A 17,759-nucleotide genomic window follows, 5' to 3' on the forward strand; every position below is an offset into this window, starting at 1 on the left:
ACCACCTCTGTTTTCGATGTCAAGTTGGTATTAGCCTCATTAAGATCCTCTAGACTATCTTCAATTCCGGAAACGTTCTGTCAATACAGTTACAAGTCCCAGCATTTCATCTTTAATTTTAACAACCCTGGCATCAATTTTATTATACAACTCCTGTTTAAGTCCTTTTATTTCCCCTTTTATTTCTTTTATTTCTTCTTTCCCCTCCTGTTTTATCTCCTCTTTTATCTCCTCTTTAAGATCTCTAAGTTTATCTTCCATTTTAATTGTCTGAGCGTTGAGAGCCACACTTAATTCACTCAAGAAGAATTCTTTCGTTAACAAGTCTCCAGCAGGGGGTGTAGGGAGCGGAGGCTACGACCTTGTGCCAGACACTGGGGATGTGCCCCTGGGAGTAGAGGGCGACGGTTTCAAATTAAGATTTGGTTTTGAGGCCATTCCAAGTTTTATCTTCAAGCAGTTAATAAAACTCTACTGGCCGACTGTGCAGCTATAGGAAGAGATGCTGAATTTCTCCCTTTGTTTTGAAATTTGAGGCTTGGCAAGGCTTTACCAAGGATTTCAGAAAATAAGCATTGTAACAAGACAGTTCAGCAGATTCATCACCATTTAAATTCCAGATAAGCAAAATTAATGAGAGAAAGGAAGTCTTGTAAAAATGAAACTAATTAAAAAGTTTCTGCTGGCCGATTGTGAGGCAGGGTGATAAATCACTCCTGTCTCCTTTGAAGTTTTAAAGTTCTGTAGTGTTTAACAAGGAGATTAAGAAAATAATCATTGTTACAGGAGAATCCAGCCGTCTCGGCGCCATTTGAAAAGCCTCTAAGTAAATAGATTTTCAGAAGAAGATCTTGTAAAAAAAAAGAAGCTAGGATCCGATAAACAATTAATGTCCTCGTAAACGGATTCAGCTCGCATTAAAATCAAATAAATCAAAACTGTGAACTGAGTGGGAGAGATCTTACTTTGTACTGCGCAAGGCAGTTTGAAGTTCCCAGAACGGACGCCATTCTGCCTTGGGCTGGCCCCCCTCTGTCTGCAGACACAAAAGCTGTAAAAATCAAAGGGCATTTGCCAGCAAAACTATCTTCTTCCCTTCTTGCCTGAAGGATATGAAACCTGTTAGACGTCAGGTAGATGATCATCTAAACAGATACGTGACCAGGAATTTTGGGAGCAGCTATTTTAAGCTGCCACCATCAGTAAGCTCCGCCCAGGAAGAATCTGTTTTTTTGATATCCATAATTTCCACCATCAAAATTCTTCCCTCTTCATCTGCATAAATTAGTTTTGCTGGAATATTGCCTTTAATATAGAAGATCACTCCTCTTTTCTTGCAGTTCGCCAATGTTGAAAACATTTTCCCAAGCTTTGGTTGAATTAGTAGATGTTAATATCCCTTTTGCACTGCACTCTACTTAATGCTATCATTGAAAGCTATCCAGAACCTGCACCTGGTATATAATTCAACAGGATGGGTGATTATGGGCATGGCATATAATTTACTTCATGAACTGAAGTGTTTATCTAAATGGCTGTCTGTCTTTTGTAGTTTCTGTGAGATTGTAATGGCTGGCAGAGTAGGCATGATTCAGGTCTTCTCTGTTAAGCCATTCCATTTGGTGGGATTCAGGGAGCCTTGCATGCTAGCACCTGCCATTGAGAACACCATCTCCCCTGAGATTTATCTGTAGATGGTATTTAAAAGAGACTTGAAATCTTGGCTGTTCCCTCAGACCTTGGCCTGAACAACTAGTGGGTTCTCTGCAGTGGTGGGTTCCAGATTCGGTTCCAACCGGTACGGTTAGAACGGCCCCAGAGTCACGGTGCGGCGCGCACATGCGTTGTAGCATCAAATGACGCTTCTGCAAGCCTCCGTGATGCTCCAGCTGCTCGGTGGAACGTCGCGCAGGAACCATATGTACCATGCGTGTGCGCGGAAGCACCAAAATCTTAAAGCACAGGTAAGGAGTGCAGGTATACTGGGGCATAGTGCCTGCAACCCACCACTGGTTCTCTGTATTTCTTTTGGATAAAGTAGCTTTTACTTTTGGACATTTGATGTTTCCCATTTGTATTTTATCTCTACTTTATTTGTACTTTTTATTCTACACTACACAATCATTATAGAGTTTGGTAACCTTAAACATCTTATAAAATTAGTCAGTCAATCAATACATTGTTTCAGCTTCAGGAAAAGGTTTTTTAAAGTTACATCTACATATGTTATCATGGTTTAAGAAATCTGGTTAGCTAATGATATAGTGTAAATTTTTGTTCATTTTTATTAGGAGCAATAGCTGATCTTGGAAAAAACGCTAAAGATTTCAGGTATTAGTTCACATTGCTTTGAGTAGTAAAAGAAGTAGTGAGACAATCCTTGTATAAATAAAACAATCCATTTTAGTCATAGTATTAATAGATATGCCTACTGAGGCGACAGCACTGTTTCACATGAGGCTTGAGAATCCCTTTGTAGAGAATTGTATAAAGATGACATTCCAGTGAAACTTTTTTTAGCTGCTGATTAAGAATTGCCAAAGTTAAGAACATATAGTAGTAGTGGCTAACTTAAGACAGATAAACCTCTGCTTAATGATTTAATATCTCAGATAATAAAGGATAATTTGAATTAGTGAGCTTTTGTTTTGGGTTTGCTGTTTTGTTCATAGATAACTAAATCAATACATTTAAAGTATGTAATTTTAAAAAGGTGACCCAAGAAATCAGACCATTAGTGTTGGAAACTCACGAATTGCTTAGGAGAACCTGGTGGAAAAAGCAAGTGGCTTCTTGAAGGGATAAGTCACCTGTACACCAACAATTGGAGCTTTGCTTTTTCCATGTTTCTATACACAGGTATATTGATTTCAAATTGGTATTTAGATCTGTTTACCAATTTAAACTTTTTATTTTGATACCTATGTTTGTATATTTCATGATTTAAAAAGGATTTATCTTTTTCTTCAAATCTTGCTTTAAAAATGAATCTTATATGAGAACAGTGAAAAGAGAATATTTGCTAACTTTATAGGAGTTTGCATAGGAATAGATCCATGGAAAAGATCTATAAATGCACTATAAAATGTTTTTGTTTCATGCTTTATTAATTATTAGTAAAACATGCTTTATTCTGTTTATTTTTAATATATATCATTTTTACTCCTATTGTTTTATATGACATCTTTAACAATTGTTTTTTTTTCCTCCCAGATGTCTGTCCTGTTTATACCTTACCAGAATTTGAAGGTTCTGAACCAGTACTTTCCCACTCATACCTTATATATTATAATCAGGTTTTCTACAAGTGCAAACTAGGATTTGAACTAGTCAATGAAAATGTAACCTTCTTGGTGTGTCATAAGGGTGCCTGGTTACCAAAAGAAGACTTATGCAAAAGTATGTCTTTTTCTTACTAGAAAAATGCATCTGTTTTTGTTCTGTTTAAAGAATATTATAAGACTTAAAATATATTTTAAGAACCACCAAGGACCTCCTATTAGGTGGTTGTTCTAATGCTTTCTTTGAAATATGCTAAAGTTGACAGTTCTGGCTGAACAAAGTGGAGGATTGCTAGGTGGTGAAAGAAAAGCTCTGACTCTGCTGACCTCTAGTGGTTATTTGGATTTTTCACCCTGACACTTGGTCCTACATAAGCAGTGCTATAATGGAAAAAACATCCCACAATTGTATAATGATATGGTTTTGTTTGTTTTTTTTTAAATATATTTTATTCATTTTTCACATTCCATTTGCAATCACTTATATACAGGGTATTTACTATAAGAAAAGAAAAAAAAAGGAAATAAAACGAACAAATAAAAAGGAAACACAACTCATCATTCACAACCCCACCTAACCCTTACATCCTCCATACACCCCATCTACCCCCTCCAACTTTCCTTTCGCCCTCTAACACTCCCCTCCTACTTCCCTTTCCCCTCAAGCCTTCCTTCTCCCCTTACTCCCCACACACCCTCCTTACATTCCCCTTACTCCTTCCTTACTCCTCCCTCTTCTTTCCCTCTACCTCCCTCCTTGGTGTATGCCTTTATTCGAGTGTTGTTTGATCTGATAAAAGTAAAATAAACCAAGGAAAAAATAAAAAAGAAAAGAAAAAAAGAACCACCGTATATAAATACATTCTTGTTCTTATTAAGACTATGTTAACACCCCCCCCACCCCCACAAATCCCCATCCCTAATCCTCCCGACTTCCCAGGGCCCACACCTGGCACTACCTTCTGTCTAAAATATCTTGTATACATATGGATTAAAAAATAAAAGTAATATGTCAAAAGAAAGAAAAACAGAAAAAAAGAAGAGAGAAAAGAAAAGAGAAAAGAAAAAAAAAGAAAAAAAGAAACCACTCTTTGTGTTGATCTCAGCCCCCCATCTTTATCTATGCTTAAATAGTATAAATCATTCTATCTATATTTTATTCTCGTCTCTTTCTTCTTTGCTATTTACCCCAACCTTCTGTAGACTCTCCCCTTCCTCTTCCTAAACCTTATGATCCCTTCCGATAAAATTTAAGCAACGTGGTTCATGCCATATATTCAGATATTACTTTGCAGAAGAGTAATCAAACTTTCCCTTCTAGTAAAATTTAAACAGCGTAAATGATCTTTCTTAACCTCCTTTTCAAACAGTAATTCAAAATAATCTAGCCAAGCTTCCCCTTCTTAGTAAAGTTAAGCAGCGTAGATCAAATATTACTTTACACAGAAATCAATTTCTATCTTAAGATAACTCCAACCGACTTTCTCTTCTAATAGGATTTAAATAACGTAGTTCATTCCACATGCATTTTACCCTCATCCCTTACTTGTCTGATATTTACCACTATCAAATTTATGCTAACATTTGTTTAAAATCTAACTCAAAGCAATTTCAACCAACTTTCCCTTCTAATAAAAGTTAAATAGCATGGATCATTCCACATATTCAAATAATACTTTCAGCAAGAGTCAGTTAACCTTCTGTTTTAAAATAGTCCCTTCTAACAAAGTTTAAACAACATAAATCATTCCGCATTCTTTTTACACCTATCTTAAGATAATCCCAACCGGCTTTCTGTTCTAATAAGCTTTAAACAACGTAAATCATTCCACATATATTTTACCCTCATCCCTTGCTTGTCTAATGTTTACCACTATCAAATTTATGCTAACGTTAAATTAAAATCTAGCTCAAAGTAGTTTTACCCAGCTTTCCCTTCTAATAAGAATTAGCCCGCTTTTTCTACCGGAGAGAGGTCTCAAACCCCCATTCAGTCCTTAACTTTGGCGAATATTTTGAAATGTCTAAATTCTCGATCTCCGTTTTTCTGCTTCTCCATATAATGATATGGTTTTGATTAATGTTTATTAAGTATATAAATATCAGTTATTGTGTCTTGATTATTTGTGAATTTGTGATTTAAAAGATATCATGGGACTATAGGGCCTTGGTTTCTTTGTCCTGAGCTGACAGAAGGGAAAAGAGTTGGGGGATATATCATCTGATCCTGTGCATTTTTCACCATGAAGTCTCAGTTCTGACTCACTGAGCTTAATCAGTTTATCTAGTAATTTATACATATATTTCAGGATAAAATTATAGCTTTTGATCTGTAAAGATCCACTCATGATTGGATTAAAATGCTCAATTGCTTCAATATTTATTTGGAAGTTGTGTATAGATTTGCAGGAAATCAAATTATAAAATTTGGTAGTGGATTTAGAATTGAAAAACCTTGAGAAGTATCACATGAGAAAAAATATTGAAGAATATTTGCAGTAATAAGTAGAACTGGGTGGTAATCTATTTAAATTGACAAAATGTTTTATGTTTTTATGTGTTAAAATAATGTATTTAGGAATACTGCCTACTGGATAACCACAATACTGCGACATACATAATTAAACTTAGTTCTGTTCACAATAGTGTCAAGTTTGTTTATATTTGAGTATCAGAAATATTCATACAATTTACACATATGCTCTCCTGCCTCCCCACTCCCCCCAGCAATATGTATCTCAAGCTACAAGGGATAGATTGAGCAAAAGAATACATTAAATTTTATGTCTCGAGTTGTCTTCCCTAAGCTAAATGAAGAAATGTGTTTAAATATTATTACTTTGTATGCTACACAAGAAAAAAACGTTTCTTCCTCTAGCATGCATGGTCCCTCTTGAAACACTTATTTTTTTGGTAGCATGAGTAGATTTAATTTTTCAGAATTGATCAATGTCCAGTGTTCATTCAAAACAGTTGTATTTTTTTCCCTTATATTGGTTTTGAATGTCATTTCCACATAGAAATGGTGAATATTTATATATTCTATATATATTGTATATTTTGAATGTTCTTTGGTTGAAGCATGTTCTTCTCAAGTGGGCTTTTTTAAAAACTACAACATGCTGAAAATACCTTCAGAGAAAACATCATTGGATAGCAAGTTGAGCAGCATATAATTTTTATAAATAAATATTTTGTAGTGTGAAAAAGGTGTTATAGCTTGTAAGAAAAATCTGTTAAGACTATATGAAGATACATGGTAGTGTTGGTAAATGCTATAGGGTATTTTTTTCTACACATAGGATTTGTTCCTTTTCTCTACCTTGGTCCCAAATCTAAGTCTTTCCGTCCTTCTCTCTATTCTAAGAAAATACTATACTGTTTTTTTTTTTTCTGAGTAGAATGGAACATAGTTTTATATTGTCTGAAAAATTAAAAACCAACAATGATAACCAAATAACCCAACATTAATGGAAAAAGATTGAATTAAAGAGAGAATGTGAGTTGGACCTTGTAATAAGAGTGCATAGCACTCTTACAGATCTTCTTTTCTATCAGTGCATTCTCTGACATTTAAATGACAATTTCTGGCTTATCCTGAGGACACTGACGAGTTTCAGTTGATTCACAGTACTTATCTGGAAGCAAGTCACCACTTCCATTATCTCTTGGGGGCCAACAAAATATACATTTTTGTTGATAAGTTCTTAGAATTGTATGTAAATGTCCAAATACATTTTCCATTTATGGATCTTGATAGGGAAGTCGTTACAATTTTTAACAATTAATAATCCCCCAATATTGTCTAAACACTATTTGTTGTCTGTCTTAGTATTTATCCATGATATTTTTGTATTTTTTTCTAAATTGTTTCTCCCCTCCCTCCACCAGGAATATATTGTGGACAGCCTCCTAAGATTACTGATGGATTTCATAATGGAACTGCAACCACTTACCCCTTTGGAACAAAAATACATTACCGTTGCAATAAAAATCTTTCCCTTATTGGGGCATCCTTTATGGTCTGCGGTATTAATAAAAATCTAACAGGACTGTGGAAAGAGAAACCACCCATATGCAAAGGTCCCTCCCTTCTTCAGTTTAAAACTTAATTGTTTTATGTTCCTTTTTATTTTTTCAGTAACATTGAAGAATTATTTTACTTTATTTCTAAGCATGATATTTATATCTGATTCCCTCAATTTCTCCAATTGTAGCCTTTTATTAATCATATACTGTAAATGTAGTTTTTGTTTATATATTTAATGGATCAATACCAACTGATGCAAATCAAAGTGGCATATAAAGAAATAACAGTTAAAAGTTTTCATTTCAAATTTGATTCAGAGTTCCAGGAAATAAGTTTTCCTTTTGGAGGAGAAATCACTGGAGATTTCTGCTGTATTGTATTTTTGGATTACATTCAGGTGAAAAACAGATTAAAAATATACAGAAACAATCTGATATTTTATATCTTATGGTTGTATTAATTTTCCTATCTTATTAGGGGTATTCTGTAACAATCCAGTGGTAGAACATGGAATAATAATAAGTGAACCTGAGAAGAAATATACATATGGAAGCAAAGTTAAATTTCAGTGCGAAATTGGGTATTTCATGATTGGAAATTATTTGATTCGATGTGAAAAGAACAACAATTGGGTTCCCATAGTACCATCGTGTAAAAAGAGTAAGATTTTACATTTTTAAATACATGATTGGAATTTATTGGTAATAAATAATTTAAATGTAGACCTCAGAATGGTTAATATCATTCATACAATGAAATTCGTATCTTGACTTCTGTTTATCCCATTTGATGTCATGTCTTGTCCAACTATGAAAAATTGGTCATGTGTGAGCAGCATAATTATTCATATAATAATAGTGTCATATAGAACGGCAGGCATCCCAAAGTTGAGAAAAATGTTCTTGATAGCATTTAACAAATAACAAAAGAGATAACACAACTCTATGTGATCAACCAAAATCATCCTATGAACTTTTGTAGCAAAGGGTTTTTTATACTGGGTCTTCCTGCCCTATTTTAATTAGGACATACTGAGCAAATAAGATCTTTTATTTTCATGTTTTTATCTGTGGGTGGACAGGCAGGAAATAATATCTATAACCCAGCAGTAGAAAAAAGACAGAATCATGGAAATTGAATTTAAGTTAAAAATCTAATCTCCATCAATTATTGTATGGGAGATATTAGCAGAAGATTCAAAAGAAGTTGAAAGAAGGAGAAATAGAAAAAGTACAAAAATCCATAAGCACAAAGTACTAAGTTGAAAGTGTACAGCAAATGCTTGAAAAAGGAACTTTAAAACAGTTAACTGGTAGGCAGGGATTATCTACTTGAGAAGATGTTACTGATTGATTAGATTTCGGTCACATTTTTCCTTCAGGAACACAAGAAAAAATACATAGCACTTTTTTCTTTCATTTTTCTCCACAACAATAGTCCTCTAAGGTAGTTTTGGCAAAGAGAAGGAGTGAGCTGGCAAAAAATACCCAGAGAACTTCTGTGGCTGAGGATGAATATGAATTTAATTTTTCTCAACATTGTACTAAACTACAATAAGTTGCATGAAATTAACCAAAAAATTAACATTTGCAATGTTTTTACAAGTAGGTTACTATCTAATAAATGAGTGAAGCACCGATGAATAATGAGCCTCAAAAATGCCTTATGAAGATCAATGGCACCTGGCTGCATATATAGTGGCTGCCTTTAAAGCAGACTACTTGCAGGCTATTACCTGGGCACTGCCAAAAGAAAAGCCACAGTTTTTCTCCCTTTGGGGTGGTATAAGGACAAGAATTATAGTTTTAATCATAATTTCTAGAATCAAAAATGCGATACATTATATCTTAGTACGTTGCATGTCATATTATTTTAGCTTTCATGAATAAATGAAATAGGTTCTGATTAATGTTGTAGAGAGGGAGGGAACTGCCAGGCTGTCTTGTGAATTTTTGTGCTATGTTTATGGATACTTGTGCGGTTTTTATTTGTTGGCTGAAGCACATACTTGGGATGTACTGATCAGAATGGAGGTTTGGAGTTTCGAGCTGGCTGGGCTGGACAGAAGCAGACTCCAGAGACGAGCTGTGCTTATTATTTTACTGCACTGGCCACTTTATGGCATTTTACAGTCCTGTTTTGGTTACCGTGTTTGTTGTTTTGTTGTGGATGTGGCAGCATTTTATGGACTCCTAGTCAGTTTTTTTCTGGAAGAGCAGGCTGCTGCCAGATACTGAGAGCAGTCTGGCACACCAAGAAACCTCTGACCCATAGCATGGCAAGCAGCCCCAAATGCATAGTAGCCAAAAGGTCAGAGATGGTGACAAATAGGCAGGTGGGAGGAGTTGAAGGTACGGCACTTCCTTGCCTTGAAGAACTGAGGGTTGGGGCTGAGAGGGACCATACCTGGAATGAATTGGATTGGGACGTCCTTGGGATATTAAAAAAAAACCCAGAGGATGGGAAGGCCACGATAAATGATTTTTATTGTTGCAACAACAAAAAACAACCGACAAACCAACCAACCCTATACAGATACCTCCCCAGGGCATGATTTGAAGGATAATTTAAATTGAAATGAAGTTCAATTAATCTTTTAGTCTGGTTGCCTAGAAACCTATTTATAGATATGTCAAAAGTGTAATTTAGTGTAAGATATACACATCTCTATCTTGAAATGGATCAAGTGTGTGACTTTGTGTGATGTGAATGTGAACTAATCAGGAGAAACTGAATTGTAACATACTATCTTAGCATTATCAGAATGTAGATAGATGATATGTCTTTATAATTTCTGCATAAAAAGTATTTTTATTAGTTGCTGCAGGCATATGTGGTCCTCCATCAATCCTCAATGGCGACATAGAGCCTTTGCAACCTCAGTATGAAACTGGAATAACAGTTGTCATAACTTGCAACCGGAATTATTCTTTTATTGATGACACCATAATAATGACTATACAGTGTCAAGGTTATAATATCTGGCATCCTCCTGCACAATTATGTTTATGTAAGTATAAATCTAGGTGTGAAGTGGTCTCTTCTATTGCTTTTGATGCTTTAATGTAGACAAAGGTGGCTATATATGAGAAATATGTTTTAAATATTATCAGTTTCCTTAAAGTGAATATTGACTGGTTCAGTAAGTACTTATTAAATTCCTTATAACACATATAAGAATGAATTTCTAAATACTATACCGAGGCTTGACTGGAAATCATAGACTTTTCGAAATAATCTAAAAATGAACATGATACAATGGTACTGTGATATTACTCCTTAATTGGTTCCAAGAGATGCAATGAGTACCAAACATTTTTTCCCATAAGGAATAATTTAATGAGTCACATGAGAGGTGACACTGACCAGAACCTATGTCATGCATGGCTTTGCCCTGTCAGCTGGCCAGCGCGCATGTGTGCACTGTCCAGCTGACTTGGGCCTTCTTTTGAGGCCGTGTTTTGCTCTCCGGAGGCTTCCCTGAAGCCTCCAAAGCACGAAAAACTGGTCTATGGGCAAACTGAAAGTTCGGCAACAAACTTCTGGTTTGCTTTTTCACTCCCTGGAGCATTCAGGTGGCTTCCCTGAAAGCTCTGGAGGTCAAAAATTGGCCCTATGGACAAACCGAAAGTCACTTCTGGTTTGCTCATAGGACTGGTTTTTTCCCTCTGGAGCCTTCAGGGAAGCTTCCTGAAGGCTCCGGAAGTCGAAAATCGTCCCTACAGACAAACAGGAAGTCACTTCCAGTTTGCTTGTAGGACCGGTTTTTGCCCTCTGGAGCCTTCAGGAAAACTACCTGAAGGCCCTTGAAAGCTCCAGAGGTCGAAAATCAGTCCTACGGACAAACCAGAACTCACCATTCCTGAACTTCTGTGTTCCCCGTAGATCCATTTTTCTGCCTTTTGAGACTCCAGGGGAAGCTCCTGCGGCCTCTGGAGGGCATCCAGGGGGGTGGGGGAGGCTGTTTTCGCCCTTCCCAGGCTCCTGAAAAGCCTCTGGAGCCTGGGGAAGGCGAAAAAAATATGTTGTTGACTATGCACATGTGAACGCGCTGAAGGGGGTCACGAAAATACCATTATGGGTGTGGCATGCCGGCACACAACCCCTTTGTGTTCCCCCCGCTTTTGGCACAGCAGCGAAAAAAGGTTTGCTTTCACTGTTCTAGCTTGTGCATTGACTACCAGACAAACAATGAATATTAGGACAACATTTTCATATCAAGATCTGTTGAGTACCAAATTGATAAATTTCAAAGCAATTGAGTATCAAAGTTCCACTGTACGTTGTTTCATGATTAGAAAAAACGGATAGGAAAAATGAAAATAATGCTACAACCATAAAATAAGAGGTTAATTTACATCTATACTTTTAACTGCTGCATAAGAAAATCTGAAGCTACTTCTTTATACTCTACTTTCTTTCTCTTCTTCCCACATTTTATTGGCCCTTTCCTTTTTTTTAAATATTAGTTCTTTTTAGTTTTTATCTTTATTGTATTAAAATTTGGAAGAGTATTTTTTAAAGATGTTTTAAGATTGGATTTTCCAGTTATTTACAGGAGAGGCAGAATATTACATGTTATTGTTGACAGTTACTGAATGTTGTAATGTATTGCGTAATGAATTTAAATGAAAGTTTAGTTTGTACTGAAAAAGATTAGGAACAATGCAGACAAACCATTATACGGAAGTAATTTTTCTAAGTGCCACAATAATCATCTTGTCGCTTTAGCAGAGTAACTTTGGAAAAGGATGTTTGGCCCTGGTACGTGCCTGCCTGCCTGCCTGCCTGCCTGCCTGCCTGCCTGCCTGCCTCTCTCTCTCTCTCTCTCTCTCTCTCTCCATCCATCCATCCATCCATCCATCCATCCATCCATCCATCCATCCATCCATCCTATTGCATATAAATATCTTCTCATCTATTGCAAGCAAAACAAAACAAAACTTGCAATGTTTTGTTAAGATTGAATATTAAGGATTAGGGAAAATAAAAGAATAAATAGATAGATTAAAAAGAATAAAATAGAATTCTTTATTGGCTGAAGGTGATTGAACATACACAAGGAATTTGTTTTCAGTGCATAAGCTCTCAGGATACAAGCCACAAGTGATAAATCATGATCCTAAATAGAAAATACAATAATCATAAATCATAAGATACAGCATTCAGCGATAGTCATAGAATACTAAATATGCAATCAACGTAACTCATAATAGGATTCTAAATATCGTGTTTTCCCCAAAATAAGACAGGGTCTTATTTCTTTTGCCCCACGAAATATGGCCCTGGGCTTATTATAGGGGGAGGGCTTGTTTTGGGGTTGCTGGGCAGTTGCTGTCTTGCAAGCGGGCTCCCGAAGACCCGGGCACAGCCTTGGGCGAAGCAGCCATGAGGTGACCACGCTCACAAGCAGCCGCCTGGCAAACTTACTCTCCAGCCAGGCAGAGTGCCATTCACTGACCTAGAGGGTATTCCTAAGGCGCCAAGCCATGTGGCACTCTGCCCGCCCCCCAGCTCTTGTGGCTTGGCACATTAGGGACACCCCCTAAGTCAGTGCATGGAGCTCTGCCCAGTTGGAGAGGGGAGTTGCGCGAGCACCTGTTCCGCCCCCAGCAAGCATGCCTCCCAGCCTCACCATGCCCTGGCCCAGCTCTCCCTGTAGGGCCAGGTGCCGCTGCCAAACTCCGAGCATAACTTCTTCTCTGGTTTCCAAACTCCAAAACTCGGCTGCCAAGACTTCCAGCAGTGGCCTCTCTAGGAGTGCGCTCTATGGTTGTGGGCCAGCTGCCGGACAGAGAGTCTTCCAGACAGAGAGTCTTCCAGCAGCCAGGCCACAACCATAGAGCAAACTCCTAGAGCAGCCGCTGCTGGAAGTCCTGGCAGCCGAGTTTTGGAGTTTGGAAGCTGGAGAAGAAGTTATGCTCGGAGTTTGGCAGCGGCACCTGGCCCTGCAGGGAGAGCTGGGCCAGGGCATGATGAGGCTGGGAGGCATGCTTGCTGGGGGCGGAACAGGCGCTCACGCACCCCCCTCTCCAACTGGGCAGAGCTCTATGCACTGACCTACGGGGTATCCCGAATGTTCCAAGCCGGGGGAGTTGGGCGGGCAGAGCGCCATGTGGCTTGGCGCGTTAGGGATACCCCCTAGGTCAGTGAATGGCACTCTGCCTGGCTGGAGAATAGGTTTGCCGGGCGGCTACTCATGAGCGTGGTCACCTCATGGCTGCTTCGCCCCTGAAGCTGTGCCCGGGTCTTCAGGAGCCCACTTGCAAGGGAGCAGCCGCCTAGTAACTCCCACCTCCGGACAGGCAGAATGCCACTCCCCAACCTAGCGGTGCTCTATCTGGCCGGAGGGCTTTTTCCAGGGGGCTTATTTTCAGGGGTGGACTTATATTTTTGCCCACACGAAAAATGTGGCAAGGCATTAGTTTCAGGACAGGTCGTATTTTCGGGGAAACACGGTAAAAGCAATCGGCATAAGTGGTGAGATACAAACAACAAAGTTGTAGTCATAAAGGAATAGGTAATAAGATAGATGAGAAGGATAAGTAATACAGCCCTACTAGGTGGTTTGACATCTCAAGGCACAGACAGTATTGTGGGGATTAACAGAGTGATAGCATGGAGGAAAAACTGTCTGTGTGCCTTATTGTTTTAATATTTTGCATCAATTTCAGTATTTGCTTTTTTTTTGGCTTATAATACGTATTTGTATTTTTAGTTAAAACTTCACCAGATAATTTTCATCTTTTCATCAATCATGGAAAAATAGTCCGTGGGGGGAAAAAATATTACGAGCCTGGAGATGAGGTGGATATTGCATGCCATGGTGGCTATGTATTGAAAGGGCCATCTAAGATTAAATATATTGGTGGAAAGAAATGGCTTCCTAGTGTCCCAACTTGTCATCTGAGTAAGTATCAATGAAAATATATACCTATACTAAGTAAGCATTGTTTTAACTGCCTAGAAATTATTTGCTGTTCTCTTTTTAAAATATAGCATGGATTTGAAGATTGTAGAATTCTAATCTGACAAAATGTATTTGGCTGAAAGAAGGCTGAAGAAAGCTGCTTTGCTTTTTTCACACAAAAGAAAAATACTACTTAATACAATGATCTAGGATGATCTCAGCTAGAAGACTACGCATTCCCAGTTTACCTCTCTATTCCCCTTGTTTCTTATGTGAACATAAATCAGATTTTGCCTTGTAGCAACGTAAAATAAAAATGGGAAGTTCTGGTATTTTTAAACCTGTATGTTTTCTGCCAGCTCCTATAGTGTGTAAATAACATTTTAGTACCCCTGTGCTGAAACCTTGTTTGTCACACAGTCAGTCAGTCATATTCAGACTGGATTTGGATTTTGTTCCTCTGCTGTTTGAGGGATTTCTTTTCTGCTCACATGGAAGTAGCTTGTTTTCAACTGGATGATGTTAGATTGCATCAGCTACCACACCAGTCAGTAATTTGACAGTTGTTGGCTATTAGGTAATTGGCCTGTAGTTGCCTGATGTTGTCTCTTTTGCTGGATCTTTCATTTTGCCAGATATTAGCTACTCTTCCATATCAGCTCCTTGCAGTATATTGTTAAACTGCTTGGCAACACGTACATATAAACTGGTCAGATGCTTCTACCAAAATCCATGAAATTTATCTTCAACTGCTGCTGACCAATTCTTGATCTTCCTTGCCCTTTTTCTTTCATTTTACCTTTTTAAATTCTTATCCACCTCCTTTAACAAAGCTGTATTTTTGTTATATTTCTTATATCTTCACCCAGAACTGCCCTGTTTCTTCCTTGTCAGGTACTGCATTCACTGCAGTCTCTCCATTGATAGATTAATAGAAATCCTTCTGTGTGGATTGAAATTGGAGATTTTATTCCTTGTCAGGTACTGATTGATTCACTGCAGTCCAGTGGTGGGTTCTGGATCCTGTCGCAACTGGTATGCTGTGATAGGGCTGGGCGTCCACCATGGGCACGCACTCTGTGCATGCATACACACCTACTGCGACCCTCCAGCTACTTGGCGGAGGTTGCGGAGGTGCTGTATGCTGCGCTTGCGTGCGCAAATGGCCTGGTTGGCTTAAATACAGGTAAGGAACGAGGGAGGACTGGTGGGCCCTCCAAAGCACCATTCTGGTACGGTGGCCGCTGCTCCCAGCGGCCACTGGTACGCCCGTACTGGGGGGTACCTGCCAGAACTCACCACTGCTGCAGTCTCTCCATTGATAGATTAATAGAAATCCTTCTGTTTGGATTGAAATTGGAGATTTTGTATATAATTTGCAATTTGAGCTTCCTAACTGCTAATCTTCTTGATTATAACTATTATTTGCTCCTTTATTATTTCCAGTGCTTACTTGATCTTCCTTGTTTCTAAGTGGTATTTCTTGATTAGGTATTCTTTGGTTTTCTTTTTGTTAAGTTTATTTTCATTCATCTGTTCTAGTTTACTTGAATCTTATCTCAGTTTGCTAATCTTATTTTCCAGCCTGATCTTACATTTTGGTGGGGCATAGTTTGCCTTTTATCTTTGTTGACTTTGCACCCCAGATATTCAATGAGAACTGCAGTTTTTGCTGTATATTAGTTGGATTGTTATTTGCAGTGAGTTAGTGCTTAAATTTGATATTACATTACTTGGCATCTTTTAATGCTTGTGCTAGCTATTTCTTTGGAAAAACCTTCAATGCAGGTAACCTTACTCTGTTGTTTTGTGCTGTTCTAGATGCTTAATATTGATAAGTAATATTATTTTTTGTACTTTTAAAAGAAAATATGATCAAAATTTTATTTCAGAATGAGTACACCAATTTATATTCTTTTAAAACTACATGATTTCTCGATTGTACAATAGGTTTTTAGGTTGAAAACTTATTTTTAAAAAAATTATATGAACCTCCTCAGAGTGTAGAGTTTCAGCTAATAATTTCTGCTGAGTTTTCGAGCCTGAATAATTCATTGTTCCATAAATAATATGTATGTTCATTTTGTAAGAAATTCACTTACCAGAATAATTTTTCTTTTTCTTTTTAGGTAACTTCATCAAACTAGTTATATGTGGTATGTAACTTTGAAAATGAACATGTAAATCTTAGCACTGTTCAATTTCTCTTTTGAAAAATCTGCAGTTCATTTTTGGAAACCTCATCTACTTCTTTATTGGGTGGAACTAGTTCTTCCATTCCGTTTAACCTAGACGTCTCAATAGTGTAACCAAGCTTCCTCTTGAACTTCTGTGCAAATATGGATAACACAGAACACAATTTTGTCCATATTGTTTCAGTTCATGAGATGGTAATAAACATGTATAGCTTGGGGTTTGCCTTCATGGTGTGAGAGTTCTCTGTGATTGGGTTTTGGATAAAGTAATTTCATTACTTTGGCAGGTAATACTGCAGTAGGAATTCTGAAGAAATTGTTTTTGATGATGGAGTTACATATCTTTGTGTATACCTGCCCTGCACATGCTTGAGTGGCTTGTATGGTACATGGGAGGATGGTATTTTTTTTGCAAGTGATGGATCCTTGATGCTGGTAGATAATTTATTTGATAAAATGGTGCTTTTGACTTATCTGCATTTTGATTGCATCCTTTGAGATTGATGGAGTTGATAATTATATGATGAGATAGTTCTTTTCCCATGTTTGTTTCACTATAGATGATTATACATTATTAGTACATGTGCATTTGCTTGTTTGCTTACTTGTTATATTTGCAATATGGTATGTGGGTAATAATTCCCAAGGACTGCCTGAAATAGGATACTAGAGTTAAAAATAGGATACTAGAGTTATGATTAGATGTGATCTAGGTGTTTGGGGAAATAATTTTTTTGAAGGTATTAACTTTGGATCTTTTTTAATGTCCAGTTTTAGGTCTTTATGTCTGCTGGTCAGAATTTAAAAATTCTTTGGAAATTTTCAATCTGGCTTGTTCTGAATTAATTTTCATACTGATTGTTCAAATAATTTAATTGTCCACAGGTTAGTGAATTTCTGCAATTAACAGGTATTAAGATTGGAATAGTTTCCACGTAATATTCCAGCTGTAAGGATTTAATTAAAGGACCGAGTAACCACATTTTGAATCACATATTAATTTTCTTGGTTTTAGTTATTTTTACTAAGACACTGTAATTTTACGATGGCACTTTGTATTTTTTTTTTCTTTTTAGGGTCTTCATTACCTTTGTGGATTTTGGCAGTAACAATTTTTTACCGGAAATATATAGAAAAGGTAGAATTGTCTTATTTCCTTAATTTTTTATTTTATTTTGCTTTATATGGGCACTAAAATATTTTTAGATAGAAAAAAAATGCAGTATTGGTGTAAATGCCATTCATGTATGATATACATATTTTGTAGTTCCATGGTGGGGGAAAAAGAAAGCTAAGAAGTAGGCAAATTATGCTATTTTCTGCTTGTATCAGTCTATATTGCT

General features: G+C 37.1%; 1 protein-coding gene across 20 annotated transcripts in view; it reads left to right on the plus strand.

Moving 5' to 3' along the window:
* Positions 1-17,759, plus strand: part of LOC148044670 (C4b-binding protein-like) — a 46,322-nt gene that overhangs the window by 10,090 nt on the left and 18,473 nt on the right. For all 20 annotated transcript variants that reach the window (XM_087720103.1, XM_087720101.1, XM_087720107.1 and 17 more), the window contains exons 2-8: positions 3,214-3,399; positions 7,173-7,364; positions 7,789-7,971; positions 10,130-10,321; positions 14,030-14,221; positions 16,351-16,377; positions 17,493-17,554. In XM_087720103.1, coding sequence (XP_087576229.1) covers positions 3,214-3,399; positions 7,173-7,364; positions 7,789-7,971; positions 10,130-10,321; positions 14,030-14,221; positions 16,351-16,377; positions 17,493-17,554 — 1,034 coding nt within the window. The remainder of the gene's footprint in view (positions 1-3,213; positions 3,400-7,172; positions 7,365-7,788; positions 7,972-10,129; positions 10,322-14,029; positions 14,222-16,350; positions 16,378-17,492; positions 17,555-17,759) is intronic.

This window comes from Thamnophis sirtalis, unplaced genomic scaffold (assembly GCF_051295495.1).
Source record: "Thamnophis sirtalis isolate CommonGarterSnake01/CBP01778 unplaced genomic scaffold, rThaSir2_p1.2 scaffold_7, whole genome shotgun sequence".
Lineage (NCBI taxonomy): Eukaryota > Metazoa > Chordata > Lepidosauria > Squamata > Natricidae > Thamnophis > Thamnophis sirtalis.